The 15607-nt window shown below is 45.3% G+C and overlaps 2 protein-coding genes across 2 annotated transcripts; one reads left to right on the top strand and one right to left on the bottom strand.

Annotated features, from left to right (window-relative positions):
- The first annotated feature begins 3300 nt into the window (after positions 1-3300).
- Positions 3301-9051, top strand: LOC309360235 (cystatin-B-like). The gene is made up of 3 exons (XM_081894893.1): positions 3301-3561; positions 6781-6882; positions 8827-9051. The coding sequence occupies exons 1-3, from the start codon at positions 3316-3318 to the stop codon at positions 8953-8955; spliced, it is 477 nt and encodes a 158-aa protein (XP_081751019.1). The 5' UTR covers positions 3301-3315; the 3' UTR covers positions 8956-9051.
- Positions 9052-10831: 1780 nt separating this feature from the next.
- On the bottom strand, positions 10832-15226 carry CSTA (cystatin A). The gene is made up of 3 exons (XM_081894980.1): positions 14920-15226; positions 12803-12904; positions 10832-11066 (listed from the first exon to the last, which is right to left on the bottom strand). The coding sequence occupies exons 1-3, from the start codon at positions 14983-14985 to the stop codon at positions 10938-10940; spliced, it is 297 nt and encodes a 98-aa protein (XP_081751106.1). The 5' UTR covers positions 14986-15226; the 3' UTR covers positions 10832-10937.
- Positions 15227-15607: the final 381 nt, after the last annotated feature.

Here is a 15607-nt window from a genome sequence, read left to right as displayed (position 1 = left end):
CCTTTGCGCTGTTTGTGAGAATTTATATGTGTGTGTGTGATTGGGGCAAGCTCTGGGAATTGTATACAGTGGCACCTCGGATTAAGAACTTAATTCGTTCCGGAGGTCCGTTCTTAACCTGAAACTGTTCTTAACCTGAAGCATCACTTTAGCTAATGGGGCCTCCTGCTGCTGCCGCACAACCGCTGCGCGATTTCTGTTCTCATCCTGAAGCAAAGTTCTTAACCCGAAGTACTATTTCTGGGTTAGCGGAGTCTGTAACCTGAAGCATCTGCAACCCGAGGTACCACTGTAATTGACTTCTGCTCAGTTACTTTAAAAAATTAGCTCAGTTGTTGGAACTATGCCAGGAAGTGCAAAATCCAGTTAAAGGTTTGTATGTTTTCAAAGGCATCATTACACCCAAGGTCAAATATGATGTGTGCTGAACACTTTCATGCCACAAATGTAGAAATGAAGTTGGCAGGATCCTCCCTCTGCCTCTTTTGGGTCACTCTCCAACCGTTTAAAGGAGAAGGACACACTTAAAGTCTTCCTTTTGCTCTCTGGCTCTTACTACTTGATATGCAGCCCAAATCCTGTCCATACTTACTTGAAACTTGAAAGGTTGCATAGGGCTGCAACCTTAATTTACATGCCTTTTCCCAGGTAGTTCTGGGCAGAATAAACACACTTGATGGTATCCAATTTCACATGGTCTTTCACCTCTAACTGCTTTCCTGCAAAATAACAGTCCAACTTCAGTGATGATTATCTGGAAAGTGACTTTATACATTGTGCTAAGATTTATGTTTTTGCAAGCTACAATAATTATGCAATCATGTCATGGTGGTTAAAGTTAAGTTAGAGATAGAACAGAGAAAGAACACCTAACTTTAAACCCAAAAAAGACGCTCTTAAGGGTCAAACACCGAGGTTTTTAATTGTCAAAGTGAGATGAAATTTATTCTGTAATTAGTGGAGCTGTACATCTAAAAGGGATGTGGGTAGTGCTGTGGTGTGAACCACAGAGCCTAGGGCTTGCTGATCAGAGGGTTGGCGGTTCGAATCCCCGTGATGGGGTGAGCTCCTGTTGCTCAGTCCCTGCTCCTGCCAACCTAGCAGTTCGAAAGCACGTCAAAGTAGATAAATAGGTACCTCTCCGGTGGGAAGGTAAACGGTGTTTCCGTGCGCTGCTCTGGTTTCGCCAGAAGCAGCTTAGTCATGCTGGCCACATGACCCAGAAAAACTGTCTGTGGACAAACGTTGGCTCCCTCGGCCAGTAAAGCGAGATGAGCGCCACAACCCCAGAGTTGTTCGCGACTGGACTTAACTGTCAGGGGTCCTTTACCTTTTTCTTACATCTATTGAAGTCACTCCAAACCCTTCCCATCCACCAACCACGTATTATATTTCAACAAAGCAATTTTCAAGGGAAAGATGGCCAGTATACTACAAACTGGAACAATGATTTAAAATTACCTCCCCCTTCTTTTTAAAAGCCATTTAAACAAAAAACCAAGCACCGAGTCTTCATTCATTCTATCACAGAATGTTGTGTATACACAGCATCAGGGCCGGATTTAGGTTTGATGAGGCTCTAAGCTACTGAAGGTAATGGGGCCCTTTATATGTCCAGCTGTCCTTTGTCAACAACAAATTGTCGCTTTTTTGTGTTGATTACATGCTGTAGGGTAATTTATGAATCTAATAGGTATCTAAAGCCATTTGCACCTAACATGTAGGCACCCTATATATAGAAATGAGCAAACCAGGGATATTTGAGGGAGCAGGCAGGGCCCATGACTTACATCATAGGAGCCTACACAACACAAAACACTGTTGCTGTATGTAAGTTTTATTTTATTTGTTTTTTACCTTATATTTTGGAAATTTATATCCAGTTTTTTTTCCTTTATTTTTTTTTGGGCCCCCAAGAGAGTGGGGCCCTAAGCTACAGGTTGTTTAGCTTATATGTAAATCGGGCATGCTAGGAAATGTACTCCAGCCAAGAGTAGCTCAAATAGATAAACCTTTCCTGCAATTTAAGGGGTGTTTGTATGGTGGGTTTTTATTTTATTTTGCTTAAAAGGAGAATCCAAGTGAACTTCAGCTCAACGCCCATCATTTAATAGCGGGCTACACTGCAGGGCAATTGTCAGCTGTTGTAAATAAAAATTGCCCTTTTCCCTTATGGGGTATCCAAGAGCCCTTATAGAGTCCTTACATAGGTTCCCTATTGGTAGGAGAGAATAACAGAAGCCAACCAGAGAATATTGAGAAGCAAAGCAGCTAGTAAGCTTGATCTTTATTGATCTATTGCAACAGGGTGCTCCCCTCACTTGCAGGAGAGAGGAGGAACCCAGAACAATGGCGCACAAGGCCTTATAAAGACTTTTGAAATTGCCACCCTGTAGATCAAGACCACCCCCAGAAACATCATACATACATTACAGAAGGGGTGTAACCTAAGACCACCCCTCAGATACATCACACCTACATCACAGAAAAGGCAGTCTAAAACAGAAATTTGAATATTGTTTTTCTCCTGTCCTTGTTTATCTCCTGTCTGGCAGATCACCTGTTAATGCTCACTTGACTGGATCGCCTGGGGAGCCTGGCCAGTCTTTTGTAATGATAAATACTTAGTTCCTGGGCCAGGTCACAGGCTCACACCCTATTCAAACACAGGCATACCCTTAAGACAGGATTTGTGAAGGAAAAGACAACGGGGAGGCTTTTCCATTTTCCTTTGACCTTGCAGAGAAAACATTTGGTCAGTTTGGGACAGTTTGGGAATCAAAATGGTTCCAGGTCGGTCTTCTGTGCTGATGTAGGTACGTGCTTGGCTGGTACACTTATGAACATTGAACATATATCCAAGACCTCAAAATGCCTATCACACAGCCCAACTGCCAACCTGCAATGTTAACAACAGCGGGCAAGTAGCTGCTGTCTCGACTTGTTCTGTACTTGTTTAGCCCGATTCCAGAGCCACAATAGGATAACCACAGCGGATCCCATTACATGGTCCCTGTCGACCTCGCCCTTCTCCCAGTTTGCAACATTAACCGCCGGCAACCCACTTCCAAGGCTTTGCAACCCCTCTGCAACCGGCTGCGTTTGTTTTTGAACTAGCAGGGCTGTTTAGCAATAAATGCAATAAATAATCGACACCAGTCGAGGTCTGGGTTGGGCAGAGCATAAATCCGGGGATGCGTGGAGGGCGCTCCAGTCCTTGCAATGCAATGCCCGGCCCCATTTTGGAGCGAAATCCCGGCTTTCTTCTCGGATTTCTCTGCGTGTCTCTCTCGATCTTTGGGGTTGGGAAAAAAAATGGCTTCTGCAGCGCTGAGAAATCCTCTCTTCCTTCCTGATCTGCGTCAGCCTCCTCCTCTCCTCCCTCTCTCCGCCTGCCCAGCTGCATCATTTGACCAGCTGACAGAGGCGCCACCAGTGGCGAAGGCGCCTTTGCGCACCGGAGTTTCGTTTTTACGCGCAAGGCGCTGCCCGAGGATGAAGTGCGGAGGGACCAGCGAGGCCAAGGCAGCCACGGCCGAGACGCAGCAAATCGCCCAGGAAGTAAGGAAGGGACCTCCTGGCACTTGGACGCAGCTGGAGAAACCTCTGGAGGGGGACGGGGGGCTGGATGGCTGGGTGGATGGATGGGAAGGTGGGGAAGAGAAAAGCGCAGCCTGGAGAGAGTTGCTCCCTTCTCTCTCCTCCTCCTCCTCCAGTGGCGCTTCCTCCTCGGCTTCCCAACATCTGGCATGAAAGGCGAGGCACTCCCTTCTCCGCTTCCTCCCTTGGCCCCGGGGCTCATGAGGACTAGCCGCGCCCTTCGCCCACAAAAGTTCTGTAGTCGTCGCCATGTTAGTCCAGGTGCCGAAGAGAGGTCAGCCTGGAAGTGCTGACGGGTGCAGAACAACATATTTGTTGTTTCCATGCCTCTTTCATTAATGCTCATGTCCTCCAAGGTGTATTCTAATGCTAGGCGCATTTTGGGCAATTTCCCCAAAATGAAAAGTTGTGCACGGTGAAGGAAGTTTTTGTGCACTTGGGCCTATGGGGTTTAATTAAGGGTCTGGATAGATTTTAGAAAAGAAATGGAAGGAAGCACTTCGGAGCGGTGCATTGGTTTAAAAGTACCTAAACCAGCCCCCCCCCCCCGTATTTTCGGGGACTATTGCTTTAATTTATGGAGTCTTCCTTATCCAGAGCAAAAGACGGTGCTGAGATTGGTTTCTTAGTCGTAGTTCCTTATTTGTCCTTCCCAGGACATTTTGAAGTGGAATTAAGTGAGCAGCCTCAGTTAAGAGTAGGACTATATGTGAACCTGCATCCCAAAATAAGTTTGGGCTCCCCCAAATGATAGAGCAACACTTCCGGGAGAGCATTCCCCACAATATGCATAACTTTAAAAAAGGGGAGGGGTTAACATAAAAAAATGCAAACAAAACATGATCAAAGTTACAAAATACAGGAGCAGCACAGAGGTTGTGTTTTCCAAATAAGCTGAGAGCAAGTAATGTAGAAAAATAAAAACAGCAAAACGCATAATCAAAGCCAAATTTATGATTTGGGGAGGCAGGGCAGTGTTTTGTGTTTGCAAATTTGATAAATAAGAAATGAATTCCCACCAAAAGGTGCAGAACTGCTTTGGGTCTTCCTTTCCCTTAGAAATAAGCATCCAAATAAGAAGTTAGTTTCTTAGATTGGAAACTTGCCGTTTGATCATCCCACATTAAAAATAGCAAGGAGGGCGTTTTCCCTGAGTCAGCCTTGCGCAGCATTTGACTCAGTGCTTCCTTGTGGTTGAAGTGTCCCAATCTCAAAGTGGACTTGCCCTAAGTTATGGAGATATATAGCAATGGGGCAGCTCAAGGCTTATTTCAGGGGCACAGGAGCATTTCTGGTTCCTTACTGGGGGCTGCTCATTCAGCTCTGCTTCGAACCAACATCACCCTCATCAACGAAAGAAAATAAGAATTTGTGCAGTTTAAACCGTTCTTTTAGATCCTGTGACCCACCCCCTGTAATTGCTCAGGAACTTTGGAACTTTGACGGTTCAGCAGTTCCTCTTTCACTTCCTCTATCCCTCCTTGTAGTTGCATATTTTCCATTCTCAGTTACTTGGAACTGTCTGGGTTAGGGTTAGGGCAGCAGAGGATGCAGACAGAATATCTGTCTCAGATATTCAGTTTCTGATGCCTAATCTCATGATTTAAGATTTTATTATAATGCGGAACCTGACTCAGGAATGTGACTGCTTCCTCTAGCCCTAACTCCTGCTCTTGTGTGTTCTTTCTCGCTCATATAATCTCTGCACAAGGGCTGGGAGATGCAGTTGGCAACTTCTTATTTGTCTTGCTTCTGCACCTTCATCTGACATGGAAGAAAATGAGCAAGCAAAGCTCTTCGTACCACTTCATTCGTATCAACAGAATACCTGCACGTCTGATTGCTCATTTCTGTCTATGACAACTTGTTTTCTAATCCCCTTTGCTGAGGTTCTTAGGCTCTGCTCTTGATTCACATTTGTGTGCACGTCATCTTACGATCTGGAGTATATGAACTGCCTTTTTCAAAAAGTACTGTGCGTGAAGCCAGGTTGTGTCATAGGAAAGCTCTGTCTCTGTCAAGAGAGGATTGCCTGTGCATGAGCTCCCTTTAGGACAGTGCTGGGCAGGGACTGATGAGGTCTGAAATGGGTCCCAATTTGGCCCTCAAATTGCTCCCCACAAACAATCACATGTGCGGCAGGTATGGACGTGGAGCTCCTGATTGTTCCTTTGCAAGCGGGACTCCCTGTTGGTGCTGATCGGCTGATAGATGTTGACAGGACACCCCACTGGGGTTGGCTGTGCTAGGGAACAGTGTTAGAAAGTGAGATACGAAAACTAGGAGCTCAATGGCACCTTAAACCTAAATTATGGGCGCAACAACAGAATGTCTAGGCACATTTTTTTAATAACAAGAATACAGAGCTGAAAACGAATGAACTGCAGCTAAAATATTATGTTCCTTTTTCACATGGTCTAGTGCTGGGACGTCCAACTCTCAATATTCTGCGATCTACTCACAGTATAAAATAAATTGGCAGTGATCTACCCAAAGTTACCCCCCCTAATATTCTTAAGAGGGTCTCTTCCCCAGTCTTGACAGAGTAGCTGGAAGTGAGGAGGCAGAATAAGGTCCTCCTTTCCTTCCACTTGTAATTTTAATCTGAAATCTCAGGCACTGTACTGTACCCAGAGTTCAGAAACTGCTCGCGCTGATGAAATTCTCTTTCACAAAATGCGCCTTGAACAACGGGAGTTTCGAAAACTGCTAGGGCAGGCTTCCTCCACTTCGGTCCTCCAGATGTTTTGAGACCACAATTCCTATCATCCCTGACCACTGGTCCTGCTAGCTAGGGATCATGGGAGTTGTAGGCCAAAAACATCTGGAGGGCCAAGGTGGAGGAAGCCTGGGAGGAGCTAGGGAGTTTCCTAATGCTGGGTGGGTGGTTTGCTCTATTTCAAAGCAGCTAGGATTCTATTTTCCACATTGTATTATAGGTCATCTAAAGCGGAGGAGGGGGAGGGGGAAGAAGTTTCCATGGGGTGGGGATATTGTCTTGACCAGTATCCTCATGGAGAGAAGAACTTTCCCAGCTTTCGGTTCTTCTTTCACCTCTACATCTGGTCTTTAAAACCCCTCCAGGCACAAATGGCAGAGATTTTGGCAGGCCTCACAATATTTTAAGCAGCAAACAAATTCTGATTCCTCCCCCCCCCCACCTTTTTCTGTTCCCAAAAGGTGAAAGGACAAGTGGAAGAGAAAGAAGGTAGAAGCTTTGAAGTCTTCGAAGCAGTTGAGTTTAAGACGCAGATAGTTGCTGGAATAAACTACTTCATCAAGGTAGCGTATATGCCTGCTGTTTTGGTTGTTGTAAAGCACACATTCGCTCTTGTGGCTAGCAAGTCAAATGCAGTATATCTGCTAATAATGGACAGTTTCTCCATTATATGTCAGCAAATTAAAGCATCCAGGGTATTTTCCAGGTGATTTTGCCTGAGTCTGAGCCTTTGGAAGCCAAGCTTAGTGCTGAGGCCGTAAATCCTGGATAGTGGCTGGGTGTCAGGTACTGGGCAGAGGAGGAATGGTGGAGACCGCCTGCCCAGCCTGACCCTTCCAGAGAAGAAGAAGACAGTTCAGAATTACAACAGGGGTTTGCGGGAGTTTGCAGCTCAGAGGCAGATGAGGAGAAAAGTTGGGAAATCATGGGAGAGCCCAGAACAACACCTGGCTGACCTGTTGTCATTGGAAAACATTCCATCTCCCAGAACCTGGCAAGCCTTAAAAGTAGGAGAGCAAAGAGCTCAAAGACAGAGGACCTGTAGCAGCACCATAGAAGTGATGAATGAGGAAGTGGGAGAGATGGGGGGTGGAGATTCACCTGGGACAACAGCATTATCCAGGAGGCTGGGTACTATTAAGGGGCTGGAATTCTACTCTTGCCTTCTCCCCAGCATACTGCTTTTAAATGTGGAGATAAATTATTTTGGATGGTGGTAATAGCGTGACGCGGGTGGTGCTGTGGGTTAAACCACAGAGCCTAGGACCTGCTGATCAGATGGTCGGCAGTTTGAATCCCCGCCACGGAGTGAGCTCCCATTGCTTAGTCCCTGCTCCTGCCAACCTAGCAGTTCGAAAGCACGTCAAAGTGCAAGTAGATAAATAGGTACCACTCTGGTGGGAAGGTAAACACCGTTTCCGTGCGCTGCTCTGGTTCGCTAGAAGCAGCTTAGTCCTGCTGGCCACATGACCCGGAAGCGGTACGCCGGCTCCCTCGGCCAATAAAGCAAGATGAGTGTTGCAACCCCAGAGTCGGCCATGACTGGACCTAATGGTCAGGGGTCCCTTTACCTTTTAATAGTGTGAAAGAGAGTTCAGTCATTTGATTCCTCCCCGCACCGTCTGAACTGTTACATCTGCTACAGAAATGTATTGCTTCACTGAGAATTAGGCCCCATTTACTAAATCTTGGTTTTCATTCTAACAATAACAGCAGTGATGCATCTGTGCTGATACTGCAGTTTGCCCTCGTCAAGCAATCATTTGTGTTGGTGCTGCTGAAGCCTCAGAGAAGTGAGGGATTGGTTGATTTCCCTGAGGAACGTTAGGCAGATGACTCCTTTAGGACAGAGTAGGCTAAACAGGAGCTCCTGGCATTTGTTTGGCCTCACGGAGATGTGAAAAGCAATCCTTCCACAGCAAAGAAGCTTGATTCCTTCCCCCTTCCCAACTACAGTACAATTATAATGAAGCGAGACGAGCGCTGATGCCTAAGCTATAGAGGATGACCTTTCCCCTAAAGGGCCTCAGTCCAGTATACCTGAAGGAGCGTCTCCACCCCCACCGTTCTGCCCGGACGCTGAGGTCCAGCTCTGAAGGCCTTCTAGCAGTTCCCTCACTGTGAGAAGCCAAGTTACAGGGAACCAGGCAGAGGGCCTTCTCGGTGGTGGCACCCGCCCTGTGGAACGCCCTTCCATCAGATGTCAAAGAGAAAAATAACTACCAGACTTTTAGAAGACATCTGAAGGCAGCCCTCTTTAGGGAAGCTTTTAATGTTTGATGTATTACAGTATTTCAATATTTTTTTGGAAGCCGCCCAGAGTGGCTGGGGAAGCCCAGCCAGATGGGCGGGGTATAAATAAATTATTATTATTATTATTATTATTATTATTATTATTATTATTGTTGTTGTTGTTGTTGTTGTTGTTGTTGTTGTTGTTGTTGTTGTTGTTGTTGTTGTTGTCTTCACTTCACACAATTTACAGGCCCCTTTTTCTTCCTTCCCAGGTCCACATTGGCAATGACGAGTTCCTTCACGTGAGAGTGTACAAAAGACTCCCTCACGAAAACAAGCCGCTGGAGCTCACCAGTTACCAAAGCAAGAAAGCAAAACACGATGAACTGGCTTACTTCTAAGCGGTTCTGCAGAAACCTTTCTCCCTCTGCAGTTTTTTACTAAGTTGAAAACCGGTGTTTATTTTGCCAAATGCAAATGATTTTTCTTTCTTTCTTTTTTAAAAATAGCATCATGCTTTAAAATTGTAGTAATGTAGCCATGCTTTGATCGTATTAATTCTTGTGGCGTACAAGCATTTATGTGTTACTTGTGTGTAAACCGTAAGCGCATAGATCAAGGACTGGGACTGTGCTTTTTACCTCACACTATCACCTCCCCCCCATGTGTTTAGCAACGTTTTGTATGAGCAGAAAGCCTAATTTGTGACACTTGACTAATCAGGTGTCCCAGTTGAGACCCCCTACTCATGACCAGGAGCGCACATATTATTGGGATTTCTGCTCACACAACCATGACCATGTGGTTACTAAAAAGAAAAAAGAGGGGGAAGACGCTGATTGGGCTAAAACCAGGTCCCAGTCCTCTATGCGCTTATGCCTGACATGTGAGCAATGTCTGAATAAGGCTACATAGTCATTATATACCCAAGAATTGATCTGATGTGCATTCATTTTTGTATACCACTTCTTTGGACCCTCTTCAATAAATCAAGTTGCTTGCTAAAAAAAAAATATTCCCATGTTAATAGAGGAAACTTCATAAGTGTTGAAGGTCTAGTTGAACTCAGCTCTTCATTAGGTTGGATGGGAAGTGGGTGAAGACTGGCTGAAGGTGTCTGGATCTGGCCACAGTAGTTAAGATGGACTGTCACGGGCACAGCCAGGATTTTTGTTGGGGAGAAGGCAAAGAAGTTGTTGAACTTTTAGGGGAGATCACCCCCCAAGGTTACTGAGCTTTTTTGGGAGATCATGGGTAAAGACATTACGAGGGTAGGCTTCTGACTAAGGGGAACTGGCTTCTGTGATGGGAACAGAACCTCAGTCAGTGTTGAGTATTTTTAATGCTTTTCAATAATTTTTGAGGATCTAGGGGGCAGCTGCCTGCTGCCTCCCCTTGCCTACACCCATGAGGACTGTAGGAGGTGGTAGCACAGATTCGAATGAGGCTGTGCAGGTTTCAGATTGTGCCTATGGCTGCTGATAAGGATCACAATGGTTGTTGCTTCATATCTGAGAATACCAGCTCTGTCTTCCATACAGTAATTGAAAGAGAATCTTCTTCCCTCTATGTATTTCCTTGGAAAAGAACAACAACCAATGACTGCCTTGTTTGGGTGAAGCAGGAAAGAGTGGGCAATCTTTTTATTTATTTATTTGGATGTTCTATCTAAGATAGGGATGCAGGTGGCGCTGTGGGTTAAACCACAGAGCCTAGGACTTGCCGATCAGAAGGTCGGCGGTTTGAATCCCCGCAATGACGGGGTGAGCTCCCATTGCTCGGTCCCTGCTCCTGCCAACCTAGCAGTTCAAAAGCACGTCAAAGTGCAAGTAGATAAATAGGTACTGCTCCGGCGGGAAGGTAAACGGCGTTTCCGTGCGCTGCTCTGGTTTGCCAGAAGCGGCTTAGTCCTGCTGGCCACATGACCCAGAAGCTGTACGCCGGCTCCCTCCGCCAATAAAGCGAGATGAGGGCCGCAACCCCAGAGTCGGCCACAACTGGGCCTAATGGTCAGGGGTCCCTTTACAAATGTTATGTGGGTCCCGTGAGTGTGAGGTAAATGTAGTTTAGCAGTTTTGCAATCATATCCTTAAATTCCGGAGAGATAATTTATGAAATTGTGCCTACCGGCTATCGTTGGCCTTGTTTTCCGGGAAGCCTGTAAGTGCACAAAGTATAGTATTCACTTCCTATCCCTGTGTCTTACTAGTGGAAAAGGAGTACAAGGAATAAACATCGCCATTACACAGAATACAATGCAGAATCACAACCTAAAACTTCCCAAACGAGATGTTTTATTTGTAGCTGATTTTGACATGTCAGTCTGCATCCTGTATTTGTTTAAAAACACACACAAGATGGCAGCAGAAAGGGCTACTTCTCATTAGAAGTAGTTCAGTGGATCACTTGCTGTCTTGCCAGTCTGGTAAGCGGTCAAAGAAGGGGCTTCGTTCTTGTGAGGAAGGGGCTGGAAGACACGCAAGTGCAAATGTTCACCCTGGCCAACATCGACCTGGAGGGAAGAGAGAATGAGCCAGGGTTAAAATGTTCGATGTTAATTACTGCCCGAGTTCACATTAACAATCCTAAAATGTGACCCTCCAGCTACTGTTGGACTCCCAATTCCTAGCAGCCCCAGCCAAGACAGTTCAAAGTTTGGGGAGATTATGAAATTAAGAGGAATTAAGTAATGCAAGAGCTTCCTGATGAAGTAGTTTTAAACGGCAACGGTATTCAATAATAAATACTTCAAAGCATATATATATATATATATGACTTTATTAAGCTTCTTCAATAAAAACTAGTGTGGCCCCCGGACGTTTGACGGTCTATTGACCCTGTGCCACCACTGCAATTGCTTTTTCCGCTGCCACCACCCCGTTTCTCTTGGGGACACACGGAGTCCAGTCAGTTGTTAACATAACTGTCACGGCCACCCAGGACGGGTCCCAGCTCACAAGAGACCTCACTCCGTTGCAGTTTATTTACAGGAAAAGTTTATTGAAGATTTCTGCTTCTCGTACAGTTCAGCATCGTGGCCGTACGTCTGTCACGTTAGACCGCTGAAGTCCCCTCCGACTCCTCCCCTCTTCCACACCAACTTAATAGCCTGGCTCTAGACCACCTCTTCCTCTCCTTTCTTTTCCGCAGGGTCTTCCTGCCCCCCTGGGTTCCCTCTCTCCGTGACTCGCCTGAGGCTGAATCCTCTGCCGCCTCTTCCCCCCTCCTTCTGGCTTTGGGGCCGGGCTCCTCCCCTGAGCTCTCTCCACTTCCGCGCGCCTCTACGTTTGAACTTGGCGCGCGTACGTTGCTGCTGACCTTTCTTTCGACCGCTACACCACCCTTTGTTCTGCTCTCCACCCTTTCCGGCTGAACACCTTGCTCCAACCCCCTTTCTCTGTTCTCTCCTAATCCTGCTCCCTCCGAGAGGCTGACGACTCCACCCCCTTTACTCCGTTCCGGCTGAGACGCCTCTTGCTGCGTCTGTCTTCCACTGGGCTCCTCTCCGCTTCTCCCTTCTCCTCCCTTTTGCTTGATTAAGGTAACCCCCTTTTGAGAATCCTCTGACTCGCTGCTCAGACTCGTGGATTCCCTCAGAATTCCGTCATCTTCTTCCTCATCCTTCTGCCCCTCCTCCCACTCGCTCTCCGTCTCCTCTGTCATCTCCTCCTCTCTCCCAGAAACCCTGACAATAACCAAATAATCAAGTTTATTTTTAAATGCAGGAAGAAGCTTATGGTTTCAGTTAATTTTTCTCTTGTCAGTTTCTTATTCTTAGTTCCTAACAACTCCAAGCTGATTATTCCAACTATCTATCTGACTTCATAGTCAGCCCTGTTCAGGGAAGTTTTTAATATGTAATGCTGTACTGTTTTTAACACTGATTGGGAGCCGCCCAGAGTGGCTGGGGAAACTCAGCCAGATGGGCGGGGTATAAATAATAAATAATTATTATTATTATTATAACAATTCCTCTCACTCTCTCCCAATACAACTCTACCAACCCACACCTAAACCTCCCTCTTCCTTCTTCAACTGACAAACCTCAATTGACTTTCAAAACCTCCCTCTCTAACTTTTATTCCCCCCTTTCATTCTCACTGGCCAATCACATCACACCCATTTTAACCCTTTCCTTATGACCCATCCTAGGAGGCAAACGCCACAACTAGTTTTAAAAATGTAGACTTTTTAGAATAGAAAGTTCATTAATAAAATTCCCGATCATTTCTCAGTTGGAGCACTGACCTTAATGAAATAGTTTGTTCCAGCAACCACCTGTGTTTTGTACTCAACAGCAGTGAAAACAGTGTAAACCTTGTTTTCCTTCTGTTCTATCTGAGATTTCATCTGAAATTGAAAATAAGAAGAGTTGTCATTCTTGGGTAGCAAAGAACTGAGCCAAAGCCATAGGAAATGGTGGGCGTTTGCATTGCTCCGCTATTCATTTTAGGTTTGAGAAATTTTGCAGACCCCCAAATCCATTTGGAACAAACACAGAAACAGCCACTGTTTCAAGACAAGTCCTGATCTCAGGCTAAGGGTGGACGCTCAGGGCTGCCCTTCACAGAGAAGCCAAACCTGCTTGCCTAGAAAAGAGACGCCTTTTTGTATGCAACCAAACGCTTCTTGAGATGGAAGTTTTTATGAAGAAGAAACGCAGTAAAAATGGCACAAAAGGCTATATGACATTGTGGTCAAAATGTGTGGGCTGACTCAATACATTTGGCCACACCTAACAATTTAGTCTCTGAAAATATCATCATCAACCTTTATTACGGTCCAGAGACCCAACAAATCATTACAAAGCAATACACAATTCATACAGCCTACCTCCAGGTTAAACAAGCATTTTGTTCAGAATATAGGGATCATTGGTTCTTGCAACCACCAATAAAAACTTTGCCACTGCTAATGTTCTAGCGTTTGTCCGGTCTTCCAATAGGAACCTGACATAGTGAGCCTCTGATTTTCCTAGGAAAGGTACCAGCAAGGGTAATATCAGTTCAGCCCTGGCTTGCTCATATTTTGCACAGTGCAACAAAATATGTTTTATGGAATCGATGTCTTGAGCACACGAGCAAAGTCTGTCCTGGTAGGGAACTCCTCTCAACCTGCCATCCTTGACTGCAAATGGAAAGACGTTTAGTCCGGCTTTGGTGAATAACCTTCGATAGTTTGGTACTGTCAGGTTTTTAATGTAAGATGTTAACTTAAAGACATGCCCATATTGTGCTCTTACTGCCAGCAGACTACAGACTGCATGTTATCGAGATCGCAAGTCACTGTGTGCATTATCCCATAATCTTTGCTTTAACGTCTTTAAGGCACCTTCATAACCCAGGTAATACAGTTGGGGGGTGACAGACCAATAGAGGTGGCTTTTTTAGCCATGGTTTTTTGCCATTTGCTGACAAACTCCTCATTGGTCAGGTGTTGGTACAAACCCTTCCCTAGATCAAACACTGAAATCCTGAGCCAATGTTTTAGGGCAGCCCACCACGCTTTAGTTGAAATTGGCAATTCACCAGCTTCTAACAGAAGTATTGAGTTGGGGACACAGTTGGGTACCTGCAGCAGAAATCGTAGAAATTTTGCCTGAAAGCCATCTAGTTTTGGCAGGTACCCATTATGCCAGACATTGGCAGCATATAGGAGTTGGGAAACGGGTTTTGCGTTGAAAACCCATAAGGCTGCTGGAACATATTTGCCGCCCTTTGTGAAAAAGAATCTGAGTATGGCTAGCTTTGTGATCTCTGAAAATATTAAACTGCTCCCCTAGAACAAATAGCATTCTTTCAAAAGAGAGCTACAGAGTCTCATGGCATCTAAGTTTTTGTAGGCTAGAGTCTAAAAAAACACACACACCACCTTACTTGTGCCACAAGCAGTTTGTAAGCCTGAAAGGTGTCACAAAAACTTATTCCATAATAACCTCTGAGCTGCCACAAGACTCTTTGTGACAGCGCCTATGGATTTTTATTTTGCTTTATTTACAAAATAAAGGGAATCTGAAATCGTGAGACTATCAGCATTGATATTCATTTTCCAAACCTGGTCCCTGCATGGATGACACAAGACAGGGGGTCTGTAGCAGGACAGGAGAGCAAAGAGGTGGGTGGGCTCAATGCCCCTCCCCATCACCATTAGTTAGAATAGTGCATTGTCACTGGCGCCACCAAACTTTGAGTCAAGAGAGGTTATTGATTCTGAAATAACACATGCAATCTGTGGCCAGATAAACGGGTATTCTTATTTCACAACTGAATGACAGCTAGTAAATAAGGTGCGTTTTCCACATTGGTTTAATTTATATACAAAATATAAATTTGTCAATGATTGTTTTAATGGGCTCTTTTACTTACCTTGTCAGCCAGCTGCTGAACATCTGGAGTAGAAGGACTGGCATCTGTTAAGCCTCCAGCCATCATGGTGACAAGTCAAACTTGAAGGTGCTGAGAAGTCTCCACAGGCAAATCAGCAGCAACTATGATCCAATAGTTTAGTCGGGCGTATTATATACTCTAACAGTGTCACATGACTCTTATGTAAATGAATTTGAAGAGTCATCACCTGAGAATAAGAAGAAAGAGGTAGACTTCTGTTACAATGGGTCGTTACAGTATGGGGAAATACAAATTTAACATGATTTATCTCTCTGAACATGCAGAAGATAAGATTCCCACACGACACAATCAAGCTTTTGTTTTGTGAGAGCTGAAGAGGAGCGAGGAATCTTCCTGACTCACCAGAAGCTTAACTGCTTGAGTAATGGACACATGACTGACTTTTGTTCTTTGGAACAGCACCTCTTCTTGAGTTGCCCAACTCACAGTCAGATTCCTTGTTTCATTGGTTCAAGGCCAAACAAGAAGGGAGGACAGGATAAATGAAAAAGCTCGAAGGTCTATGAATTAAAACCAGTCTTCCTAAACCTAGTGCCGCTAGACTACAACTCCCATCATCCCTGAACACTGGTCACACTGGATGGAAAGGAGGGTTTAAGTCTATGTAAATAGCAGCTGCAGGAGGGCTTGGCATGCGAGGAGGTTC

Source organism: Podarcis melisellensis, assembly GCF_964234715.1.
Source record: "Podarcis melisellensis genome assembly, chromosome: 17".
NCBI lineage: Eukaryota > Metazoa > Chordata > Lepidosauria > Squamata > Lacertidae > Podarcis > Podarcis melisellensis.
Note: the sequence above shows the minus strand (reverse complement) of the source record. Positions and strands in the feature narration are given on the sequence as shown.